The 18,301-nt window shown below is 34.8% G+C and overlaps 2 protein-coding genes across 2 annotated transcripts; both read right to left on the bottom strand.

Annotated features, from left to right (window-relative positions):
• Positions 1-233: 233 nt before the first annotated feature.
• On the bottom strand, positions 234-9,888 carry LOC109338923 (gamma-soluble NSF attachment protein-like). Its single transcript, XM_019576276.1, has 9 exons — positions 9,793-9,888; positions 9,150-9,217; positions 8,934-9,018; positions 8,505-8,663; positions 2,377-2,514; positions 1,867-1,945; positions 1,591-1,670; positions 1,092-1,221; positions 234-432 (listed from the first exon to the last, which is right to left on the bottom strand). The coding sequence occupies exons 1-9, from the start codon at positions 9,837-9,839 to the stop codon at positions 328-330; spliced, it is 891 nt and encodes a 296-aa protein (XP_019431821.1). The 5' UTR covers positions 9,840-9,888; the 3' UTR covers positions 234-327.
• A 1,172-nt stretch (positions 9,889-11,060) lies between these two features.
• LOC109338922 (partner of Y14 and mago-like) lies at positions 11,061-18,208 on the bottom strand. Its single transcript, XM_019576275.1, has 4 exons — positions 17,904-18,208; positions 17,061-17,186; positions 16,231-16,476; positions 11,061-11,474 (listed from the first exon to the last, which is right to left on the bottom strand). Exons 1-4 carry the CDS (start codon positions 18,108-18,110, stop codon positions 11,328-11,330), a joined length of 726 nt encoding a protein of 241 aa, XP_019431820.1. The 5' UTR covers positions 18,111-18,208; the 3' UTR covers positions 11,061-11,327.
• Between the last annotated feature and the right edge of the window lie 93 nt (positions 18,209-18,301).

The following is an 18,301-nucleotide window of genomic DNA, read 5'->3' as shown; positions in this document are numbered from 1 at the left end:
AGTATTCCACTCATTTAAATATGTTCTCTGTACTCAGTTCATGCATACTGATACTAATCATTTACCCTAAAATTGAAGAGAAAATCAAAACATACTTAGCAAAGGGTAATTTACGTGTATATAGCGAAATGGGAAATGTCTTCACCCAATAAATTGCAACATCATAAGTAACAAAAAAAAATGTTCTTAGACAAAAACTAATCAATACTCTATACTGATCAATCACAATTCATAAAATTGAAATGGGATAGTCAATCTATCTCTAACCTTTGTATAGAAAGCAAAGGGAGGGAAAACTGGGTAAAAAATGCTAAGGACAGTTAGAGGTTAAGTGAGATCATTTTCATCGAGTGGCTTCTCGTCCTCATTGGCAGTGTTAGCTTTCGATGCATTCACATCACCCGTAGGCAGTTTCCTTGCAAGCCTAATGACCTTCAAAAAATTTGGTAGAAATATTCATCACAAAGTTGAGTCCACATTAATTAATGTAATAACTAATAAGTACTCACTACTTAGTAGAGATGATTAGTGTAAAATTTTAGAAGGGTGACAGTCATAGTCCATGAATAACTCACAACATACCCAAAGGGGTGTTGTGTTGGCTTAAGTGGTAAGCAAGTTTCAGGTCAGTAATTCAGGGGCCTTTGTATGTTAGGAGTTTAAGCTCACAGAAGGTTAGCCTTGATATTGCAGCAAAATTATTTGGACAAGATTTCACAATACTTGATAGTTTTATGCACAAGTATTGGATCAATGTTAAAAAATTATCAGAGAAAAGTTGTCAAAGTATTCTTTAAATCACATTTTCGCAACGAAGAAAACTTAGGTATTGTTTATTAGGTGCTTGTAGAGTAGGTATGTTTTCCAGTGAGAACATGTGAAACTGTCAGTTGAAAAAGGGGCTGGTAGAGCATAAGAAACAACTTCTGAAACCACCTGGTATGAAATAAGTTTGTCATAGTAAGGTTTTCTGCTAGAAGTCATCTCATAGTAATTGTAAGGTTTCCAAAATACAGCTAGCTTGTACTCATTATAGTCATTTGCAACACACTCCAAAATTAAAGCAGCACATATATAACTAAATCACTTACCATGTGGTCAAGATTTGAAATGGTGCTGGATTGAGCAATTTTTTTGATTTCTTCAATGTCTCCATCCGTGTACGCAGCAAGAAGCTTGCTAGCACAATGATTCTCGTCACTTCTAAGAAAAGCATCAATCCTAGAGACACAACAGGCAGTTATGCCATCGATTCATCAGTTCCAACGATAAATTGTGTGGAGTATAAGTTAAAATAAAATAGTGAAGCCTTAAGATTTATGCTATGATGTTCTAATTAAAGAAGCAAGAGCAATAATTAGAAGAACAACAGTATCTTTTTTAATGAAAGAAGAATTTCCTTTTACAGAAAAAGAATTAAGGCCTAAAAACAAGTAGGCAAAAGCTTACTATGATCAATAACAACAACAATAATGATAAGTAACAGAGTTCAATTCACATAGAAGTGCCATAATGATCCAAGTCACATGTTGGTTGAGTTTGCACTTTGCAGCAACATAATAGCAAATAATGGAGGAGGCAGAAGCTTACTGAGAGCAGCCATTATAGCACTTTTCTGCTTGCTTGAAATCATGAGCATAAAGGTAGACAATGATTGCACCAAGATATGCCTGCATTATAGTAAATGGATGCACATGAACATCCAACATAACAGAAATGAAAACATTTCCTCAACTAGCAGCAGGGTTAGTTAGATTAACATTATAACGACGATGCGACAAATTTGAACTAACTGAAGATATTCCATCCTTCATTTTTCTTCTTCTATACCTTAGAGACAGAATGCAAAATTAAAATATTCCAAACCTTGCACTGGCTATAGGCAGCATTACATTTGTCAGCTGCTAATCCCAATTTCAGCAGGAAAGATGCAGCATCTGTATACCTGTGTAATTGTATTATTTATGGTACCATGACAAAGGAAATGTGTGAATCAGCATTCAAGAAATGAATTGTTCAGGTATAAAAAAATTACAGTTGTGCAAGTAAGTAGGGTATTAATAATATTTCGGTAATAATACCAGTTGCATTTCCCAAAGAAGCAGTTCTTGCCTAAAAGATTGGCACAAGATGCAAAAAGATAAAGCAGATGTAAGCTTCAAGGAGGAAAAATAAAATATTACACTTTTCAGGATTCATGCAATTGTAATATTGAACTTATTTTGTGTCAGATATGTCTACAATCAAACTTATAAAAATGAGATTTATGATGAAGCATTAATAGATATTCAACTGCATGCACATACACAAACATAATGTCTCATACTCTACACTCTATGAAAATGTATATTAGCTTATTTTTTCTTCAAAACTTACTTCCCAATTTTTATATAAACAGAAGTGGCAGCACGATATAGATCAATGGCCATTTGATCTCCTCCATCATCTTCAAGGATAGTACAAGCATCAGCATATAGCTGAATAGCTTCTTCAGGCATAGCAGCTTCCAAAGCACTGCTTAGAGGAAATTAATGTATGAGTGAGAGACATATTATTAAATTCCTAATAGACAATATTATCAAGATCCAACATAAATTCATTATTCTTTGTTTAATGTAGCATCCACAAATCATGATGTATTAATATTAGCAGACTTATGGATGACTTGTAATTCATTATTTATTAGACACAAAGCAGACTTTAGGTGACTTTTAATTAATACAGAAGCAAGCATTCCCCTCCAACCAAATATACTAAGGACTGCACAAACTACACACTACAAGGCGCTGGTCTAGTGGTAAGGCTCCACTGGATCTCCAAGGTCGAGGGTTCGATTTCTGAGAGCAACACTTGTTAGGAGGGTAGGAGGGGCAACCACGAACACCAAAAGGAATTTGTTCCTTACCCAAAAAGGTGAAAGGATACCCTTGATAGTACCAGCAAAAAAACTACACACTACATAAAGGTTTCAGCTTCCTTATTGTTTACTGAAGAACAGATGTGAACTAGAGCATCATGGAGTTACTGAAGTATAAGAGTAACCGAATTCAGAGAGAAAAGAGAGAGAGAATGAAAACTGAATTTGTTATTGATTCTAAAGTTAGTTATAAAAGGAGGGAAGGAGGTATTTATATAAGGTTTGACAGCTCAGTATAGTGAAGCTTGGCACAACCTTTACCTCACTTTAATATAACTAGAACAGGATTATGAGACATGGTAACAGTACTCAAATTGTCACACAATATGGTAGGAGTTGAATATAAAAACTTGATCTCTTGTAAAAGAGACTCAACCCACATTAGCTCTTGAGTAGCCAAGGCTAAACTCCTATATTTAGCTTTTGTGCTTGATCTGGAGATTGTGTTCTGCTTTTTGGATCACCATGTAATTAGGTAAGGACCAAGAAAAATGCAAGCCCCTGAAATTGATTTTCTATCATCCACATTAGAAGTCCAATCAGCATCACAAAAGGTTGTGTGTTAGGAGTCCCACATTGAGTAGAATATCAAACTCAGTGTGGTACTTAAGCTATGAGGTTCTCCCTTCTAATAGACTAGTCTTTTGGGTTAGGCTCTCCTCATGTGCTTAAGCCCTAACACTGTGATAGAAAGAGGAGCAGAGATAGCAGCTTTCTGAAGAAACAAACCACAAGAAACAGTACCTCGAAGGTATCTACGGATCCTTTTGACATAAGCCCAATGAGAGTTGAGAGGCTGACTAAGAAATTGACAAACTTTATTGACACTGTAAGTAATGTCAAGTCTAGTGATTGTTGCATACTGAAGGTACCAACAATGGACCTATAAAAGGTGGGATCAACATAGAAATCATCCTCTTCTTTAGTGAGTCTGCAGCTGTTTGTCATAGGAGTTATCACAAGTTTAGCAGTACCCACATTTGCTCTATCAAGGAGATCTCTGTTGTACTTTGATTGAAAGATGAGAAGAGATCCATCAGTGAGATGCTTGATCTCAATTCCTAGAAAGTAATCTAGTTTACCAAGTTGCTTGAGAGCAAAGGAAGAACTAAGATCTTGAATGACCTTGTGCACTTGAGAAGAAGAATAGTCAGTGACAATAATATTATCTACATGCACTAGAACAAAGAGCTGAGATGAAGTTAAAGTATGTATGAAAAGAGAATTGTCACATTTGCTGACCATAAACCCCAGAGTGAGGAGAGTAGACTTCAGGTTCAGAAACCATTATCTTGGAGTCTGTTTGAAACCATAAATTGCTTTATAAAGTTTGCACATTAAGTATTTGTCACTATGTTGAAAACCATAAGGTTGTTGCATGTAAACCTCTTCATTGAGAACTCCATTTAAGAAGATATTATTAATATCAAGTTGTTAATTATGCCACTAATAAGTAACAACATGGGTAAAGAGAATTCTAATAGTAACGGGTTTAACTACAGGTGAAAAAGTATCAATGTAGTCAATGTCAAATTTTTCATGAAAATCATTGGCAACTAATCTTGATTTTTGTGGATAGATCCATCTGGGTTTTCTTTGATTCGAAAAAGCCATTTACAGCCAATGGCTTGTTTGCCATGAGGTAAAGGGACAAGAGACCATGTTCCCAAAGCAAGAAGAGCATTGTACTCTTCCTGCATAGCCTGCTTCCAAACAGGATCACCAAGGGCAGATTTAGCACTAACAGGTTCACATTGAATGAGGAGAACCCTGGGAACAATGGTTTTAAAAATCTCAGACTTAGACCTTGTTTGCATTGGATGAGTTGAAGAAGAAGGCAAAAAAGACCAGTAGTAGAGGAGGTATCCCTAGAATCAGACACATTTATAGGAGAAGTGATGAGATGAGGAGAAGGAGAAGAAGACAATGAAGCAGTGGAATTTGTAGGAATATTAGGAGGTGAAACAGGGGTATAGGGTAAGAAAATTGAGGAGAAGAAATAGGAGAGTTGAGAGAGGATGACAAGACAGGAAGATCATTTTGGACAAAGAAAGAATTACCATGGAAGGGAAAGGAATGTTCATTAAAAATAATATCCTTTGAATATAAAGTCTACCATCTTGGGATAAACATTTATAACCCTTGTGATTAAGAGAGTAGCCCAAGAAAACACACTCGGTACTCCTAGGTTCAAGTTTGTGTTTGTTGTAGGGTCTAAGAAGAGAAAATCAAGAACACCCAAAGACTTTGAGAAACTTGTAATCGGGGACAATGCCAAACAGTTTTTGGTACGGAGACTGATTTTGCAAAGTAGGTGTAGGATTCCTATTAATCAGATAGACAACAACAGTAAAGGCAAACTCCCAATAGTCCATAGGAAGCTTAGCATGAGACAAGAGTGTTAATCTTGTCTCAACTATATGCATATGCTTCCTTTCCACAGTACCTTGTTGATGGTGAGTGGGAGGACAAGATAATTTGTGTTGTATGCCTAAGGATTGAAGATAGGTGGTGAAAGGTCTAAAATCACCACCATAGAACTTTGGACAGTCCTAATTGTTGTACCAAACTGAGTTTTGACTAATTGCATAAACATTTGAAACAGAGACAATGTATCAGATTTTTGCTTCATAAGGAACATCCAAGTCAATTTAGAGTGAGCATCAACTATAGTGAAGTAATACCTAAAATTAGAGTATGAAAATTGAGGTGCAGGTCACCATAAGTCAACAAACACAATGATAGAGTCTTGATTAAGGAAGAAGAAAACAATGAGCTAGAGTAAGAAATAATAAGAAAGTAAGTGCAAAAAAAGATAATTCATAATCATTCATAGCCTCCATGCACCAGCTGGAACAAAGTTAAATACATGAGCTAGAGAATTTAGGGTTTCAACTATTAGTAATGGGCTAAATACATAAGGCATGAATTGACATACAAACATAAAATGACACTAATTACTTTTCAACCACAAAATCAGATAATCATTTGGATCTATATTTTATGCGAATGAGCCTTTGTGTGTCTTCAGCCCTATCATTGCCCAACCCTTGTAGAGACACCTTGTCATCAAGGTGTGATGAAGAGTCATCATCTGAGCCACGTGGGACTACACTCAAACGGCTAGAATTTGTTTGTGGATGACAGCTGGTTGGAATGGATGGTGAGATTGCGTTTGGCGCCAAAAGAGGGGGGATGCGTGGACGGTGGAGATTCAGTCAGCAAGGGGAGTGTGTATAGTTAGGAAAGTGGGTAGGTGGTGGCTATTGAGGTGGAATGGGGGTATAGGGGTTGTTGAGGTGGAATGGGGGGTATATGGGCTTTTGGGTTAGGGTTTGAAACATTTGAGGATCCAGGTTGGTTTGGGGATATTTGTGGGGGGTTTGGTGGTTGAGGTGGTAAGGTAGAGATATTTGTCAATTTTTCAGTGATGGTGGGAAGAGCTTTTGTAATAGTCTCATGTCTGGAATCTTGCTGTTCTTGTTGTTCTTTAAGTTTATCAGCAAAGATTTGTAACAAGGACTCATCAATATCCTTGGTAGTAGTTTTAGGAAGCATAGTACAAGAATGAAAGCACCAAATTGATAGGGTCTTGATTAAGGAAGAAGAAAACAGTGAGCTAAAGTAAGAAATAATAAGAAAGTAAGTGCAGAAAAAGATAATTCATAATCAGTCATAGCCTTCATGCATCGGAACAAAGTTAAATACATGAGCTAGAGAGTTTAGGGTTTCAACTATTAGTGATGGGCTAAATACATAAGGCCCGAATTGACATACAAACATAAAATGACACTAATTACTTTTCAACCACAAAATCAGATAACCAGTTGGGTCTATGTTTTATGCAAATGGGTCTTTGTGTGTCTTCAGCCCTATCACACAAGTTCAAAAGGTTTATGGTAAACAGTAGAAGACAAAAGAGCATTTAATTTGTGAGCTTTCCCCATACAACATTCATTATAAAAATCAATAAAGCTTTTATTGCAATAGGGAACATTACAATGTTTTAAGACATTATAGACAATGACCTCATGAGGATGACCAAGTCTACAATGCCACAAATGAAAAGACCTAAACATAGAAGAAGTCTTATTACAAGTATCAACAGAATTATTCACTGTATCAACAGATTTATTCAAACCAGAAATAAGAGAACAATTAGGACGAGAGATATAGCTGGGTATAAGATCATGAAACGCATGCAAGTCATCTTTGGTTATAGAACCTTGAAGAAGTAGCTAAATAGAAACCTGAGATTTCACAAAACATTTCTCAGCATGAAACTCAAAGTAACAGTGATTATCTTTGGCAAATTGCGAAACACTAAGAAGATTTTTCGTAATTTGAGGAACATGTAAGATATTATGTAAAGAAAAGGAAGTAGGAGAAGTAAACTGAGAAATTCTTATGTAGTAAATAAGTATACCATGACAATTACCCATGAATATATGATCTGTGCCAAACCGTTCAGTAGGAGTATGCATAAGACCTGCATCTGAGGTGAAATGATTCATGGCTCCCAAATCTGGATACAAGGTAGAAGATTTCAAAGCTTCAACATTTGCTATCATTGCATGTGGCTTGGAAGAGGAAGGAGGATAGGAAAGTCGTAGAGAAGAAGTAACACCATAAGGGACAGGAGAGTGAGGACCAGGTTCAAGAAGAGATTGTGATGTAGGAGGCCCAAACTGAGAGGTGTGAGGCCCAAATGTGACAATTCTCTCTTCATTATTTATTAGACACAAAGCAGACTTTATGTGACTTTTAATTAAAAGTAAATACTCATTTTAGTCCCTCATATTTTTCGACCTTACTAGTTCAGTCCTTCAAAAAAAAAGACATAAAATGGTCCCAAAAATTTCAAATGTGGGTCAAATTAGTCCTTTTTAGCATATTATACAACACTTGGTAGTGACTAATTTGATCACACAAAAAAAATAATTTGACCCACATTTTGAAACTTTTTTTGGATCATATTAGGTCTTTTCTTTTTTGAATGACTAAACTGGCAAGATCAAAAAATATGAAAGACTAAACTGGCAAGATCGAAAAATACGAGGGACTAAAATGGATATTTACTATTTACTATTTAATTAATATGGAAGCAAGCATTCCCCTCCAACCAAATATACTAAGGACTACACAAACTACACACTACAATGCGTTGGTCTAGTGATGCAAGGTCCTACTGGATCCCAAGATCGAGGGTTCGATTCCTGGGAGCACATTTGTTGGAAGGGGCAGCCACCCCAAAAATGATTAGTTCCTTACCCAAAAAAAGATAAAGGGATACCCTTGGTTGTACGAGAAAAAAAAAACTACACACTACATAAAGGTTTCAGCTTCCTTATTGTTTACTGAAGAACAGATGTGAACTAGAGCATCATGGAGTTACTGAAGTATTTGTAAATGAAATGAACACAAGACATAAAGCATATTGGAGCTTTCACATTAAGAATTTCGATATATGTTAATGTCTGGAAGGCCACTCCAAGATAAAGTTGATTAAAAATTAATAATGCACCAATAGTAGAAGACATGGAATATGCAGCTCCAAAGCAATAGGGCAAATTAACAAATTGTTTACCGGGCTCCCTTTGCAAGAGCATCTGATGCAGGTTGTGATCTCCCACACTCAATGTACAATTCAGATGCCCTTTTATAGAAGTCCTTAACTTCTCTCCATTTGCTTAGTTCCTTTGACATGGCACCAGCAGATTCCATGTGCTTAGCTGCTTCCAAAGGCCTGGTTTACTTGTCAAGGAAAGATAAAGAGATATGGTTTGACACAATAAACATAATAACAACATAGAAGGTTATACAAATGAGTGTAATATTTATGCATTATTTGTGTAAAGCTGTATATAGTTAGTACATCATTCATCATCCACTGCGAGAACTAATTAGAAAAGGTTGTTCAAATCATAATAAATGGTTCATTCTTCATGATGTCCACTTTAACACTTAACTCACATTGATCATTAGCTTATTCTCTTTAGTGGAAGAATAAGGATACGAAGATAGCATCTCTTGCCCTTTTGAAGCTTTCTCAAATGCTGCTTTTGCACTATCATAGTCCTTGGCAAGTCTAAACCCATTAGCTACAGAAAATAAGAGTTTTGTATATTTATATACCCACATGCCTTATTTATCAAAAAATAATGATTTTGAATAGAGTTGCTACTGTTTATTTGTATATGCAATCAAAAATTAAGATTTCAGAATGTTTTACCAGCCTGCTCATAAAGGAGAGTAGCACTTCTCCAATCTGCACTCCACCTTGTGAGACTGAGTGTTGTTCTGAAGGTAGATATATTTCATAAGAGAAACAATAAAACTATTCTATATGTCATACAATTGATCAAAATCTTAAACCATACCACTCATACTTCCCTTAAAGCTCTAAAATTTAAATGATGTTTTTAAAAAAAATGGTTACTTTTAGTTGAAGGTGAAGCATAGTACAGACACAATGCACATTGTAGACAAATTAAATGCAATCCTTAAGAGCATGAAATGTAATTGAATAGTAAAAAAAATTACAAGTGGGGTATGAAGTGGATAGACATTTTTCAGGATTTGAAGCCACAATAACTACCATTGAGTTGAGTCTCGTCATCTTTTTAGAAACAAAAAAAACATGTATCTGGTGCATGTTTGTTTGTTTTTGTTTGTTAAAATGCATGTGATGCATATATCTATTCTATATTTATCTACTATCAAAATATGGAAACCAACATGAAAACTATTTGCAAATTGAATGGGATGATAATGATCGAGTCCCATTTTCGGGTGATATATAAAGGGATTAGTGTGAATGAGATAAAGGGATTAGTGTGAATGAGAGAAAAGAGAGAAGAGATGAATGAACACACAAATTTTCAGCTTGAGTTATCAAGTTGTGGGGATCAGAGGGCGCCATGGTGCAGGAGCTACGTACTATTTTCACGTCTCCGACCTTAGAGGGTGGTTGATTTTGGTTTTGGGTGTTTTTTTCTTCCCGATCTGAAGAAATACATACACAACTTAATGCAATATGACAAGGATAAAAACAGAAAAAATAAATGATATTTAAAGTTTTTAATTGACATATCATATTTTTATTGGTACAAAATATGGTTTAAGACATGAGAAAGGAGATCATTATCATGCAAGTCCATCTGTCATGACAAACAGCTTGCAATTTAGACCAATGTGAAATGCTTTATGAAAACAAAAACGTGGACATCATATCAATTTGGTGTACAATGCTTCTTCATGCATTGTACACCAAATAAATAAAAAACTGAGAAATTGAGATAAATGTGTATTATGTAATGTATTATTTTCACGTCTTATGGAATAGCACTGAATTTTCATATCAAAATTACAATCTCAAAACTGAATTAGGAAGAAAAAAATTATTGGTAGCTATTTTGATAGTGTTAACATAGTAAACAATATATAATTAGAAATGAATGTGTTCGGAAAAAAAAGTTGAACTAGCTCCTACAATAAAAATATAGTAGAGTTGTGACTTAAATGATTTAGATATTGATATATGTGGTTGTTTTGTGCACTTTCTTCAGGTGGTGGTGAATTTGGGGCATTTAGCAGCCACGGAAGTGGTGGTTTCTCTGCTTTTGGAGGGAGTAAACCACCCAAATGAGTTAGTGTAGAAGAGAATTGTGTAGAAAAGAAAATAGCAAAATTTCAAATGTTGAATTTTCTTTTATTGTGAGCAGTTCTGTGTTATTACTTTTCTTGAGTGTATTCATGGTTATGATATTCTATATTGTGTTTGGAAATAATAATCACCCAAAAAAAGGTAAGAACATCGTATATGTGCAGAAACATTTTACAACTCTGAGATTTCAACTTCAATTATTCATGAAGCATATGTCACAGGAATCCCTTGTTCTTAACTGTCATAGAACTCCAAATCATTAAAATATCAAATTGATCAAGTTCAGATTTCTGAGGCCCTACATTTTTATATTTCATTAATATTTATTTTCATCTCAAATTTGGGGCATATAATTCAACTTGTGGGGGGTCCAAATAAACTCTATCTATGCTATGATTGATTGGCTATACACCTGTTGCATACACCTCAACCTACTTTTTAGCTCTACAACCATGCAATTCTTCAATAACACAGCTCTGAAAAACTGCATGCAACCCTCTTTGAAATGCTCTAATAAATCTGTTTGAGATGTTCAAATAAATCTCAGGGTACAAAATACACATCCAATACACAGTAGTATGTGTTTTAGAACTAATATAAAGATTAATTTTATCTGGCAAGAACCATGCAAACCAAGCCTATTAAAGGAAAACCTGATAGATTAACCTGTTTCCCATAAAAGCATCCACATCTCAAACATTGATATAAATTACACATTTTGTCATGCTACTTCTAATACTTTCTTCATGATGCCGCTGCTGTTTCTGCCCTTTTATCCTCCAATAGCTTTAACTCCTTGCGCCAATCTTCCAGTTTTGTTAGCTTGTCTAACTGTTCTGCCTTCAAATCTTTCGCTGCAGTTTTCTGTTGCGCCTCTTCTTTAAGTCTAATCTGCATCAACCAATGAAAATGTTAATCTAGGAAAAAGTGAAATCACTATTTGAACCCTTGAGAAGTGTTTACTAAGACACAATCTTCTTTCTAACTTTCCCATAATAAAACATGTCAACCAACAATAAGAAAAGGGGGTCAATAAAAGTCACTTCAGAACACCTTCTGAGAAATAAAAGGATTCTCCAAGTAGATCAGAGCTATAATTCCGAAGTCTACAAAACTCAGTTGACGAGCCAGTAGCCACATAAACCTACATGCTTCTCTCAAATTAACCAGTGATAGGAACATATCCAATGTACCAAAAGAACAGATTCAAAGAACTCATTAGGAAAAGTATATACAACAATCAGTCCTCCAACCATCTACCTTCGACAATTTTTTCGGTTGAGTCACCAGCAACATAAAATATAAACAATCCTATAGGTATATTGATCACAACTTATAAATTATACATGTGAGGAGATAATAGCATGGTTCCACCCCTACGGTCTAAACAGAATGCTACTTAGATGGAAGTGGTAAAACCATTGCATTAAGGCTAGCGTAAGATCTGAAAGTTCACGGCCAAACATTACTCAAATATTTTTTTTTAATGGATAAAAGAAAATTAGAAGAAAAAAGGATAGATAAGAAGTATTCCAAAGAGAAAATATCAAGCCACATAATCTTAAACAACCCAACAAAGCTCTTTTTTCATCCCCAAGAGAGAAAAAAGTTGTTCAATCTTGTTGCATATCATAGTAATAAATTCCAGTCAAACAATAGTGAGCAGAATACCAGAGAGAAGCTATAAACAAAATCCTATCCCTGTATCCCATAGCAAATACAACTATACAAGGTGTAGAGACCAAGGTTGTCCAATCACAATTCAAATTGTGAACAGTTAGGCTGATTTTTTAATAGTAAATCATGAATTGTTTTGCAGGTATCATAAGATTCATAAGCATCATGAAAATAGCTTATATCATATCAATCAAATAAGGTATTATGTATAAATGTTCAATACATAAATAAAAAACCATAAATTCATAAATCATGTTCATAATTGTGTAGCCATCAACAGGACATGGTTAAACAAACATAGTATGGTGATGGAAATTGGAAGGTGGAAAAGAGAGAAAATAAGAAATATAGAAGGTTTGTGTGAGTCTTACATTTTGTAACTTGCCGATTAAAAGGGCAATGGCACTTATTGGGTGTCTAAGCCCACTTAAATGCAAATAATGTTGAGTCTCAGTAACCAAGATTTTTCTTTTCATATTTAAAGCTGAGATTGACCAAGTCCACTGACAAAATATAATTATTTTTTAAAAGAAGGGCTCTCTATTTTCACCTGCGTGACCCAAATTGGGATCTGCATAACCCGAATGCAAAACCGTGAAAATGCAGTGGCCATGAATCACTTCTGTCCAACAAGGCAGTGATTCATAAGTCACCACTGACTTGCACAATTCTGGCAATCCATGGTTGGATCTAGTGACTAACCGATTCGCTCCACCGAAATGTATTGTTTCCATGATGACTCATATCGATTCCTGTGATTTGGATTGTGAATCGTACTATTTAAATAACCACTTCAATAACCTACTCAGAATCAAAAGAATTCAATTGATGCCTTAAACTTCATGCTTACATCAAATTATATGTTGCAGTAAGTTCCTAAATTTTTGTACAGAGAACACATAAAAGAGGATTTTTTAAGGTGTCAGGACCAACGTTGTTGAAATAGTATGATTCACGATTTAATTTGAGTCACCACAAACACGACATGACTCGGTCAGGTGAATCGCTTAGTTGCCAGGATCGCATCACAAATCGGCAGAATTGTGAAACTCGGTGAGCGAATCGTGAATCACCGGATAAATTGCACTTCTGCATTTTCCACATGTTCTCAATGTGAGGACGTAAATTCAAAGTCGAGTAACGCGTGTGAGACCGAAGGGTCTCTCTTTTACGTTTTCAAAATTCACATGTCATCGTTTGGCGCTTTTTGTTGTAAGTGGTGACTTTTGTCCATTCTATCTATTACAGTACTGTTACTTTATTTTAATTGGTAGAGTCGGTGCAGCAGATGACCTTTTGTCTATCTCAGTTTTAAAAGTAAAAAAGTTAACCTTTATTCTTGGTTACTGAGAATTACAGTATTACTATATCACAACTAAAATGCTTATTTATTCCTTTTCCTCTCCTACCCACCTTCTGATTTCCATCAGCATACTCCATCTTAACCGTGACTCCCAAAAAGAAACTAAAGAAAGTCATTACTTGGGAGTATTGCAAGTCTTATTGGAGATCAAAAGCTACCATGATACATTTTGAACATTTTACACATGTGATTAATATATTAGTTTGTTTGTTAAGGGTTTGTTAAATTGTTACTTGTATCACAAGTTATCTTTGTATTGTGTATATAAGCACATGACTTGTAATTCTTTAATCAATCAATGAAGATTCACTATATTCATTTTATGCTTCCGCGTTATTTTCACATATGGTATCAAAGCAATAATTATTGTTTTGATCACTTTCGCTTATGCTTTTACCGTTCCAAGATTTAAGATAGAATCATCATCATTCATCAATCATCAAAGTGAGAAGAAGTTGGAGTTTGATCAAGGGAAATTCATCATCATATTCAGAACCCTCAAACAAAGAACTCCTTCATTCTTTCTTCCTTTATGTTTTCTTCTTCCTTGATCCATTCGAGGAAAAATTCTCATCATATATTGAAGAATGCTCAATCAAGTTTATATCATCAAGAATTAATAAGGAAGAGGACTATCAAGACTCATTCAAGAACTTCATCATGAAATAAAGTGCAACTCTTTTATTACTTCTAGCATCTTGGATAGCATCCATTGCAGCTTAATAAAGAAGTCTTCATCTCTAGAATCATGTTTACGTAAAGTGTCTATATCTGTTCCGGGGCCATGCATATATGATCCAAAAGTGAAAATCTTAGCATTTGCTTCGTGCACCCGTTGTTCATCGAGTCCTTTGACCCGGCTAATGGTTTTGATTTGTCAGGAAAGTCTTGGCTTTGGTGCATATACGTTTTTTTCATATTTTTTATCATTTACCTCATATTATATTTTTTTCTTTGCTACCCTATTTTCTTTACACCTCTCTCATTAAACACACAATACTTTGGTGTGTATTTTACATCATTGAAGCAGTATATTAGGATCGAAATTCAGATCCATTTTCTCTCTTTCATCCATTATGGTTGGTTTGGTTGGTTAAGCTTCTATCGAAATATATGGTTAAGCTTTCGATAAAGTTGCTTCTGCCCTATGGTGGTTAGGTGTCAGATTGCTTCACATTCAGATTTCAAGACTGGGAGACGAAGATTCGCTCACCAGCAAGAGGAGGTAATAAAGTATATCATTGTGTTCAACACAATTATTTCAAGCTTGGAATGCTTAATATATTCCAGTTTGCGGGGGAATGTTAAAATAGTTGTGCATTGGTTAGTTGGTTAATTAGTTTAGTTAGGATAATTAGTTATGAAGGTTGTGGTCACCATCAGTGCATATTTTCTACGATTATTCTTACCTTCCAAGGTTCAACAGAAATTATCATCATTCTTTCTTTCTCCACCACCTTCACTGCCATTCACAGCAAATCCAATAGAAGGAACCATCATCAAATTCAAAGCCAAGGAGGCCATTCACAACAAATTGTTTTCAAAAGAAAGAAAGATAGAAAGAAAACGATGCAGCAATATCAGTCCAAAGAGAAGTCAAGCAAAGAATCACAAATACCATCAAGATCAACAACAAGATCATTATCAACAACAACAACATCAACAACAACAACAAGATCAACATCAAGATCAATAAATCAAACAACAACAACAATAAGATCAACAACAAGATCAACAACATACACACTCTAATCATCTCAATATCAATCTTGTCCCAAGAACAAGAGATGCATTTTCTTGGGTTCTTTTGCATACTCAGAATCCTCCAACATTGTAAAACCATGGAAAAACCATGGGAATATGGTCAAGATTTCTGACCAGGAAAATAATCAAGTGGTTGAGAAAATCCAATCACATAATGATCAAGATTCTGATCAATCACACTGTTATCAAATCAAATTATCAAGCTGGAGTCATTAACACTTATCCTCCAGCTTGATGGGGGCTATTGGAGATCAAAAGCTACCATGATACATTTTGAACATTTTACACATGTGATTAATATCTTAGTTTGTTTGTTAAGGGTTTGTTAAATTGTTACTTATATCACAAGTTATCTTTGTATTGTGTATATAAGCACATGACTTGTAATTCTTTGATCAATCAATGAATATTCACTGTATTCATTTTATGCTTCCGCGTTATTTTCGCAATAAGTCTCTTGAGATTTATGATTTATGTTTTTTTATCTTTTACAAGCATATATAAGTAATACATCATTTCTATATGTATTTCAAGCTATTTTTCATTATGTTCATGAATCTTACGCCAATATGATTTATGATTCAAGAATTAGCCTAGTGATTCACATTTTGAATCGCGATTTGACATCCTTCTCTAGGACATCCCAGAACAAATGACTTATCATATTTACTAAAACTAATCCTTTGTTTATAGATTTGGACTACTAGTCTGATACTGAAAGTAACGTTACTATATTAACTCAGAAGTGATGGTTGTATTTTAAACTTTACTTAATGCATGTTGGAGAAAGGCATCATGCTAATGTCCCCTAATACAGAAAGTCATAAAGCTTAGTTGGTGTACCTTCTTCTTTAGAGCTCGAATTCTTTTATCTATATCTTGAATGGGGTCAATTTGTGAAGAACCATCCACAGAGTCTGAAGTAGGAGTAACAATGGAAGAATTTCCAGAAACAGCTATCTCACTAATCTGGGTGGTCAATGACTTGACAGATTCTGATGTGTGACCTGAATTGATGATTGACACTACTTGTTTTGCACTATCTTCAGCTGCAGTTGGTTCTAAGTCCTTATCTTTTTCAAGAGCAGCCTGCAGGAACAAAATAAAAGGAAAGAGAAGCTTGAATTTAAACGATTTTGGCTACATATTTATAATTCTCATGATAATAGAATAGAATTTACATATACATTGAATAATAACTAAAGCGTACCAGATAGTAAAGCTTAAGTGCCAGCATTAGGTTATTTTCTTATATTGTCATGTTACAAAAGTTACGACAACCAAGCCTTAGTCTCACTAGATGGGGTCGGCTACATGGGTAGAACGACGATATTATGTTATATCATAAATCAAGTTACAAAAGTGAAAATGTAATAAAATGATTTCATAAAGGTGACTCGTAGATAGAACAGTGGAAAGAGGAGTGTAAAAACTAATAATTAAAACATTAAGGAGACCAATCATCTTTGCACTTCATGCTATAACATTCATTACAATAAATTCATGCTAAAATGTAACTCAGATTAACTCAGGAAAGAGTCTAGGTTCTCAGTTACATCGTAGCCTATCATGAGTTTCACCTTGAGGAGAATTGAAAGTGAAGCAAGAAGCAATTCAAAAACTTAGCTAGCCGAAGAAGCCACTCAAACTAGACATGACAGAACATAACAAACCTGAATCCGCTTTTCCTTCTTTCTTTCATTTCTTTTAACCGATTTAGTCTTAGGCTTTGCATCCAATGCTGGGCCATCACCGCCATAACCCGGAGGTCCAACCTGTGAGGCCATCTCCTTTTTCCACTGCATAATCCAACATGGAGAAATAAAAATGTGTGGAACAAAAACACACAAGAAAACAATGTAGCATAGTTAGGCTAAACCGGGTTATTTATTTGTCAACTTCAAAAGTAAAGAAAATTGTAAAACTAGCTTTCATTAAACCATTCTTTGTATATATTTAGGGACGTTTGGAAGAATATATAGAGCTTACTTCGGCCTGCGAGAAAACTTATGAATAAGACTTTTAGCTTGTTCGAGAAAGCTTATAAAAACAAGTTCTTTTTAGCTCATTTCAAAAAAGCTAATCAAGTGCTTAATTGAGCTATTTATCAAAATGTGCCATTGACAAACAAATTGCAAAAAAAATCCGGAGGAAAACAAAAAATTGTGCCTCAAAAAGCTATGCCAGTTAACAATTCCCTATGCTTTAGACAACATACACCCACTTGAAGAATATATAACTATGACAAAAAAATCCCAAAATGCAGTATCACCATGCAACATTATGCAACACCCTCAACCATTTTCAAAGAAAAACCTAGCAATATACACAGTGTGACCCCCACTCACTCCCTCAAATCTAGAAAATAAAGCCATTATAATGCACCACTGCTAAAAATCAAAACTTGATAAAGTAAAAGGGGTTAAGAGTTAATGAACTAAAAAGGGTGCATCAATAACAACTATGAAAGGTGAAATCATATAGTAAAAATGAAGAACAAGAAAAAGGGTACTAACAAGAGCCCCTTTGGATTGATAAATGGCGATTTCATCTTGAGGAACGTGACCAGCTCTGATCCGAAATGGTTTTCTGAGTGTTCCATCAGGTCTTCTTGTTGGACCCACAATCCTTTCTCCTTCTTTTAGGTTTTTGCTTAGATCTTCCAAGCTTATTTGATTTTGTTTCCTTTCTTCTTCTTCTTCTATCACTTTTTTCTCTGACATCTTTCACTTTGATTTTTGTTTTTGTCTTTGCAACACCTCAAACCACTTTCTTTGTATTTTGATGCTGCTGTTACATTACAACTATTGAATATAAAACAAAATATTCACGAATTAATTACTATTGTATTCATAAAATTAAAGGAATAAATATTTGTTTTTGTTGTGTACAACGAGATTATGTAAAGTGATAG

The sequence above is a fragment of the Lupinus angustifolius genome, unplaced genomic scaffold (assembly GCF_001865875.1).
Source record: "Lupinus angustifolius cultivar Tanjil unplaced genomic scaffold, LupAngTanjil_v1.0 Scaffold_49_3, whole genome shotgun sequence".
Classification (NCBI taxonomy): domain Eukaryota; kingdom Viridiplantae; phylum Streptophyta; class Magnoliopsida; order Fabales; family Fabaceae; genus Lupinus; species Lupinus angustifolius.
Note: the sequence above shows the minus strand (reverse complement) of the source record. Positions and strands in the feature narration are given on the sequence as shown.

Bases quoted from the DNA above. Each gene is read 5' to 3' on its own strand.
- LOC109338923 (XM_019576276.1), bottom strand. From the start codon at position 9,839: ATGGCGCCCTCTGATCCCCACAACTTGATAACTCAAGCTGAAAATTT. The intron at 2,515-8,504 runs GTAAACAATTTG...TCCTCTAAGCAG, and splicing joins GCTCTTGCAAAGGGAGCCCG to TGCTTTGGAAGCTGCTATGC. The intron at 433-1,091 runs GTAAGTGATTTA...AATTTTTTGAAG, and splicing joins TTTCAAATCTTGACCACATG to GTCATTAGGCTTGCAAGGAA.
- LOC109338922 (XM_019576275.1), bottom strand. From the start codon at position 18,110: ATGTCAGAGAAAAAAGTGATAGAAGAAGAAGAAGAAAGGAAACAAAAT. The intron at 17,187-17,903 runs GTTAGTACCCTT...TGGATTATGCAG, and splicing joins ATCAATCCAAAGGGGCTCTT to TGGAAAAAGGAGATGGCCTC. The intron at 11,475-16,230 runs GTACACCAACTA...TGGTTGATGCAG, and splicing joins TTCGAGCTCTAAAGAAGAAG to ATTAGACTTAAAGAAGAGGC.